This window comes from Chelonia mydas, chromosome 11, assembly GCF_015237465.2.
Source record: "Chelonia mydas isolate rCheMyd1 chromosome 11, rCheMyd1.pri.v2, whole genome shotgun sequence".
Classification (NCBI taxonomy): domain Eukaryota; kingdom Metazoa; phylum Chordata; order Testudines; family Cheloniidae; genus Chelonia; species Chelonia mydas.
In genome coordinates this window covers 8086943-8094032 of record NC_051251.2, presented here as the reverse complement: position 1 = coordinate 8094032, position 7090 = coordinate 8086943, and the positions used below count along the sequence as shown (strand labels likewise).

The following is a 7090-nucleotide window of genomic DNA, read 5'->3' as shown; positions in this document are numbered from 1 at the left end:
AATCCATTAACATGTACAACATTTCCTATTGCTTTGCAAATAACCAAACTTCTGTACCACTGTCAAGGACAACTTAATTAGTAACCACACAAGAGGAGACTCTTTTCTCATTTCCTATTCTGTTTGTTGATTTGCACTGCCTTCCTAAATATCTACGACATTTGAGAAGAAGTAGTGACACTGGAGAGATATTTTTGCTGATGTGGAGTTTCTAGACTGCTTTGTGAAATATATCTGAATCTTTACATCTTGTCATACTTTATCTCTGGCTCCAGTAATCTGTATTTTTTGTCATTTGCGTTGCCAACTAATTCAGCTTCTAATGAGCTTTTATAGCAAAATAGTACTAATTCTGAACAAAAGTTTTGTAATATGCGGAAAAAAAAGATTTAAGGAAAAATTCATCCTTGGCGTCATTCCACTGAAATCAATTATCCAAGTGTTCAGTTTATTATATTACCCTTTGTCAGATTTAGGCAAGTGTGAATTAAGTAAGAACAGGTTATACAAACACCCTTCAGGGATGGTGTCGATATACTTAGTCTTGCCTCAGAGCAGGCGGCTGGATTAGACAGCCTCTCAGAGTCTCCTTCAGCCCTACGTGTCTATGATTCTATTAATTAGGTTCCCTGCGGCTCCTATGGCCTGATTTACAGAAGTGCTGAGTACCCGCAGCTCTCATTGACGTCATCTGGACTTATGGATGCTCAGCACTTCTGAAAGTAAGGCCTTGATAGTATTCTGCATGACAAAGGACAGAAATATCTATTAGCTAATAGCAATTCATTCTACCATAACTTAAAGAGATGAATAATTTACACTGTCATGTGCACACATTACTAAAATAGGTCGAATAATTCATTGCAAATCTGGGCAATTTTTTAATCAAATACTTCTCATGAATAAATGTTTTCCTTATTCAGTGCCTCCATAGATGGAGGAATAATAGTATGCAGCTAATACTTCATGCAAGTATTGGCATTACCCCTCCTCCCCGTTGAATTTCCAAATCAATTTCTTAATTGTTCATTATTACTGATTCATTGACCTAGAAGCTATACTGCTTAACAGACAGTAAAAGTACTAGCCTCAGACAGCTTACAGTCTTAGACCCCAACCCTGTAAGCCACTCCAAACAGGCGTGTCTCTATGCTTACACGAAAGATTTGCAGGATTGGTCCCCAAAGCAGAGAACAAAATGAGGGAAGACAAAACAGAGGGAGGAAGTAGGGAAAATAGAGAACAAGGGTTACAAATATAACACCATGAGTTGGCTTAGTAGAACTGTATAGATTGGTGGGGATTTTTTTTGTTTTGTTCTGTTCACTGCCATTGTGATTTGTTTTCTCATCTTTGCTTACTATCTTTTTTCTTCTTTTAATTCTTACCATTTCCAACATTCGTTTTTTAATTATTTTCAGACCTTGCCTGTTTAACTCTTGCCTACTTTCTACTTTTTTGTAACAACTCAGACAGCTTTAGGTGCCAATCCCGTGAAGGGATAATACCCGAGTAACCGTAAGCACACAAGTGATTCCACTGACTTGTAAATATGTGTGTTCAAGGTCCGAGCCCAAGGCATTACCACTGGTTGGAAAATGCAGGGAATTTCTGAGTGGAGATCCTGTTTTATTTCCCAGCACTTTGCAACATTCTCTTATATATTAAGTTGATGACATAATATCTGCCAGTTCCTCATCTTGGATGAAATTCCACCCTGCACAGAAGCCCATCACTATTTAAATCTCCTTAGACTCTCAAAACAGGGTTTAACATGGGATTTAAGTGGTGCATAGGGCTGGTGCTGGCCCTCTGCGCAGGGATGAATCTCTCCCCGTGGAATTACCCTATATTGTGCTGGGTAATAGGAGATGGCATTACTGCATTCCATCGTGCTAGTACTTGTTAAAATAAAATACCATTTCAAAAGAAGAGAGTATGGCAGAAAATGATCATTTATGATGCTGGGGGCTTCTGGGGGCATTGTGTTCACTATGTTATGATATATTAATCCCTATAACTTTATTCTAATTTTTTCTTTTTAGGTTTCAAAGATGAAACTTTACCTAGCCCTGTGCTTGTGTCACCTTTACTGAAGCAGAAGCAGCAAAACAAGCTTTAACAAGGGAGCAGCTCCTCTCAAAAATTGCCAACAAGCACATGTTGACAGGCCAGGAAAATAGTCTGTTAAATATACCAAAAAGCCAAGTTTATGAAGGTAACACCCTTCTCCCTCCCCCCGATACAACAATCCAGGAAAAGCAGAAAGAGCATAAAAGATGGGGCTAGGTCTAGGAGTTACACGAAGGGAATGGAGTCAGGATGCCCAGGTTCTATTTTCCACTTTGTCAGTGACTTAACCTCTCTGTGTCTCAGCTTCACACGCTAGGCCAGAGTTAAACCAACCATCTTCTACACATAATAAATCAGGCACTTTATGCACTGGGCAGCAGTTTAATCATGCACTGTATCAGCAAAAAACCTATCATTTGTAGTTTCTTTTAAGAGAGAAATCTCATGCATTAAAGAGGGAAAGATAAAGAGAACATGGCATAGGTGCCTTTTTAAGCTTTAATTCAATTCCTAATGCCAGATGTTAAGGAGGGAGGGGATAAGTGTTATTAGGAGCCGCATCGAAGGTTAGCTAGTTAATGGATAAGGTGCTAGAAGATACTGCTCAAGAATATGTAGCATTGCTCCTGGGTTTTGTAGAATCAATTAAACTTGCTATTGTGTACAGCAAATATCTTCTTGTGTGCAGCTCTAATCAGGCATCACCTTAGGACATGCAATAGAGCTTGTTGCTTGCTTGTGTATTGCTAAAAGGAGGAACAAACCAGTAATGGAGCAGGAATAAAAGAGTAAGACCTATGGAAGGGAAGTCGCATAAAAATGCACCCCTCTGTAATGTGCATTTGGGGAGAAATTCAGGAAACCCGCATATGATCAGGTTATATGGAATCTTGCTGAAGAGGGGATGAGGTAGAGGGGAAATTATCCACCACCTCTCTGTTCCCCCACATATGGGGCAGTTTGCAGGATTGGTGTGCAAGCCTATGGGCTGGAGTGCTGGCTGCTACCCCTCTCTTCCCCCTAAGTGGAGGATCCCATCAACTCTATTTGCATAAGTATGAATTTGGATGCATCTTCTCACTCTACCCTCAAAATTCCACTTTATCTTGGCCTATTCAAAGCAGTATAGAGCCCATTTCACCAGAGTTCTGAGGAGAAAGATGAGGCCTTTAATCCTGTATAGGTGCTCTGTATCAGCTGGGCCACTGCAGGGCTTTGGTGGCATAGATCTTCTATACTCCCTTCACCAAGGGCTTCATCCTACCATGGTGTTATCCAAAAACTGGACTTTCATATGTATCACTCCCACTCATTTAATCTTTTGCTTTCTGGTTGGCATGATTTGGGAGACCACTCTGAAAGGAAGAGGATAGAATGAATATATGTACCAGTGATCATTCATCTATGGGACAAACAGGGCGTATGGACATTCCCATGCATCATGGTAACAATGGCTATTGATTTTATGTGAGTCACATAACAGATGCATTCGTCTCTGCTTTAACCCTCCAGGGCTTCATACTCTGTGGAATGCTCCACGTTTTGGCTGAACATATTAGCTAGTAGTCCATGGGAGTTAGGACACTAGGCACTTTTGAAAATCCCAGCAGGTACCCACCCGCATATTTAGGTGTCTAAACACATTAGAAAATCTGGCCTTGTGTGTCTGACCCCAAACCCACTGAACTAAACAGAAGTCTTTCCACTGACTTCAATAACCTTTGGATCAGGCCCCATCCTATTTCAAAGTCAGAGACTGGTTCAGATCCACAAAGGGAGTCAGGTACCTCAACCCCAGATTTAGGTGCCTAAGTCCCAGTTTTAGGCATCATCGCAAGCCATAAAACCCCCATTTAGCTGTCGCCTAACCTTCTAAGTGCCTAAACTCACTTGGTGCCCACATTTTTACTGTAAAAGTCCTCTTGGCACCTATATTTCTGCCTCTGGGTGTGCAGACTGCTACCTCACTCTAGGTGTCCAGGTGGCTCTCTCCCACCTAAGCCCTAGTGCAATCCATCACCCAGAGGAAGACAGGTATTCACTTACCTATCTTGCCTGGGGGGGCGGGCTAACCCAGGAGATGAGCTCAGAACATGCCTACTGGATCAGGCTCCATTCAAAATCCGACAGGAGGAGAAAGTAGTGGTGGCAGTGATGGTGGCAAGCAACCTATCTAGTTTGATGATAGAGCTTGATAAATTTATGAAGAGGATTATACGACAAGTTTTTCTGCAATAGCAGGGGACTGGTCTCCACGGGCCTGAGGTCCCTTCCAGTCCTGTGTATTTTATAGTGCATAGAATTTGCTCGTTGAGTTCATCAGCAATAAAAACCAACACGGAATCAGCTTGGTCTTAGCACTGCAGTTTATATCTTGGATTTTTCCAGCAACATTCAGTAGTCCATAGAGCAAGTACTCAAAGGAAAGATTCACCTGTTACTCTATTTACTAAATAGAAAGTACCTCCAGCCTCCATCACCAGCAGCCTCAGCAAGCCAGCCATAGTGTAAGTTTAGGCCAAAGGGATTTAGTTATCGAGTTAAAAGGTTACAGTTTATTATAGGTCTCTAGGTTTTCTCTCTGTTCGCCAGTGTGATTCCAACAATGAATCAAAGACTGAACTTTGTCTTTCAGCTACTTGGCATCTCTTCAGGTTGCAGCTTTCTGTTATTACAGTGTGTGTATAGATATATAAAAGTGTCCCAGTACAATAAAAACCATTAACTCTCCATTTAGGGAGAGGTTAAGCCAAGGTTTGCATTTAATGACTCTACAGTATGCATTTGGCTCTCAAACTGCATGCAGAGCAGATGTTCAGATTGCTTTATATTGCGCTTTATCTAGGGCAATGTCTAAATCCCAATTTAAAAATTGATTTAAGTTCTTAGGAGCCTAAGCTCAAAGGACTTTCAATGAGACTTTCAGGCTCATGTCACTTGGGCATTTTTGAAAATTTTACCTCTAGTCAAGTATGTGTCAAATGGGAAATGACTCTTTAAGAAGGTTCAGTTGACACCAGTGACATGGTCTCTGCCAAAAATAGAGGGAAACTGTGGGGGGAGATCAGAACTCCTGGCCTTTCTTAGTCTCCTCCTTGATAGAGAGACCAAGAACAGATCCTAACCTCTCCCAGGATGCAATCCACTTAACAGCCTTTGGTGGGTTTTTTTTTTTCCAAAATATTTGGCAAGAGACTGCAGAGCAGCTTATCGACATGGCACAAGACAAAGCGGACTATATGTTGTCCATCCCCCAAACTCCTCCTTGATAGTGGTCTACTGTGAGATGGAGCAAGATGGAGGGGGCTGGACAGTCCTGCAGAGAAATACAGTCAGTCAAAAAACATCCTGGGACCACTCATGGACTGCTTATAAGAAAGGCTTTGGTAATCTGGAGGGCAACCACTGGCTTGGCAATACATTTATATACCTCTTAACAAGGCAAAATGCCTTCGCTGTAAGATTTGTCATTGTCAATGCTGATGGTGAAAAAAGGTATGCCAATTACCATAGCTTTGCGCTGCTGGATAGTGAGGGAAATGGTTATGCTCTGAGGTTAGGGGACTATTCAGGTGATGCAGGAGATGCTCTGACCATTATTTATGAGTCAGGCATTCATGATAACATGAAGCTCTCCACTTTGGACAAGGATCAAGATAGGAGGATCCCTAATAATTGTGCTGGAGGCTGGTGGTATGACAGTTGTCATTCCGCCCTCCTAAACAGTGATAATGGTATTTACTGGAAGGATTTGTGTACTGAATACAAGCCACGCCAGTCAGCTTATATAATGATTAGACCAAATGGGAAAAACTGTAACAGACATATTAAATTTTAATTATTTGTTCCTCATCAGCTAGCAGCCTTTTCTGCTTATATTAGCTCAACTTTATTATTCTTATTCTTTCCCGATGTGTAGAAAGAATAGTAAATATGGCAGGCGACCAGCTTGGCTTCACAGGGAAATCCTTGCTGATCTTGAACACAAAAAAGAAGCTTACAAGAAGTGGAAGATTGGACAAATGACCAGGGAAGAGTATAAAAATATTGCTCGGGGATGCAGGAGTGAAATCAGGAAGGCCAAATCACACCTGGAGTTGCAGCTAGCAAGAGATGTTAAAAGTAACAAGAAGGGTTTCTTCAGGTATGTTAGCAACAAGAAGAAAGTCAAGGAAAGTGTGGGCCCCTTACTGAATGAGGGAGGCAACCTAGTGACAGAGGATGTAGAAAAAGCTAATGTACTCAATGCTCTTTTTGCCTCTGTCTTCACGAACAAGGTCAGCTCCCAGACTGCTGCACTGGGCAGCACAGCATGGGGAGGAGGTGACCAGCCCTCTGTGGAGAAAGAAGTGGTTCGGGACTATTTAGAAAAGCTGGATGAGCACAAGTCCATGGGGCCGGATGCGCTGCATCCAAGAGTGCTAAAGGAGTTGGCAGATGTGATTGCAGAGCCATTGGCCATTATCTTTGAAAACTCATGGCAATCCGGGGAAGTCCCGGACGACTCGAAAAAGGCTAATGTAGTGCCCATCTTTAAAAAAGGGAAGGAGGAGGATCCTGGGAACTACAGGCCAGTCAGCCTCACCTCAGTCCCTGGAAAAATCATGGAGCAGGTCCTCAAGGAATCAATTCTGAAGCACTTAGAGGAGAGGAAAGTGATCAGGAACAGTCAGCATGGATTCACCAAGGGCAAGTCATGCCTGACTAATCTAATTGCCTTCTATGATGAGATAACTGGCTCTGTGGAATAGGGGAAAGCGGTGGACGTGTTGTTCCTTGACTTTAGCAAAGCTTTTGACACTGTCTCCCACAGTATTCTTGCCAGCAAGTTAAAGAAGTATGGGCTGGATGAATGGACTATAAGGTGGATAGAAAGTTGGCTAGATTGTCGGGCTCAACGGGTAGTGATCAATGGCTCCATGTCTAGTTGGCAGCCGGTATCAAGTGGAGTGCCCCAAGGGTCAGTCCTTGGGCCGGTTTTCTTCAATATCTTCATAAATGATCTGGAGGATGGTGT

General features: G+C 42.2%; 1 protein-coding gene across 1 annotated transcript; it reads left to right on the top strand.

Annotated features, from left to right (window-relative positions):
• The first annotated feature begins 3495 nt into the window (after positions 1–3495).
• Positions 3496–5952, top strand: LOC114019821 (fibrinogen-like protein 1-like protein). The gene is made up of 2 exons (XM_043525547.1): positions 3496–3517; positions 5208–5952. Exons 1-2 carry the CDS (start codon positions 3496–3498, stop codon positions 5909–5911), a joined length of 726 nt encoding a protein of 241 aa, XP_043381482.1. The 3' UTR covers positions 5912–5952.
• The last annotated feature ends 1138 nt before the right edge of the window (positions 5953–7090 follow it).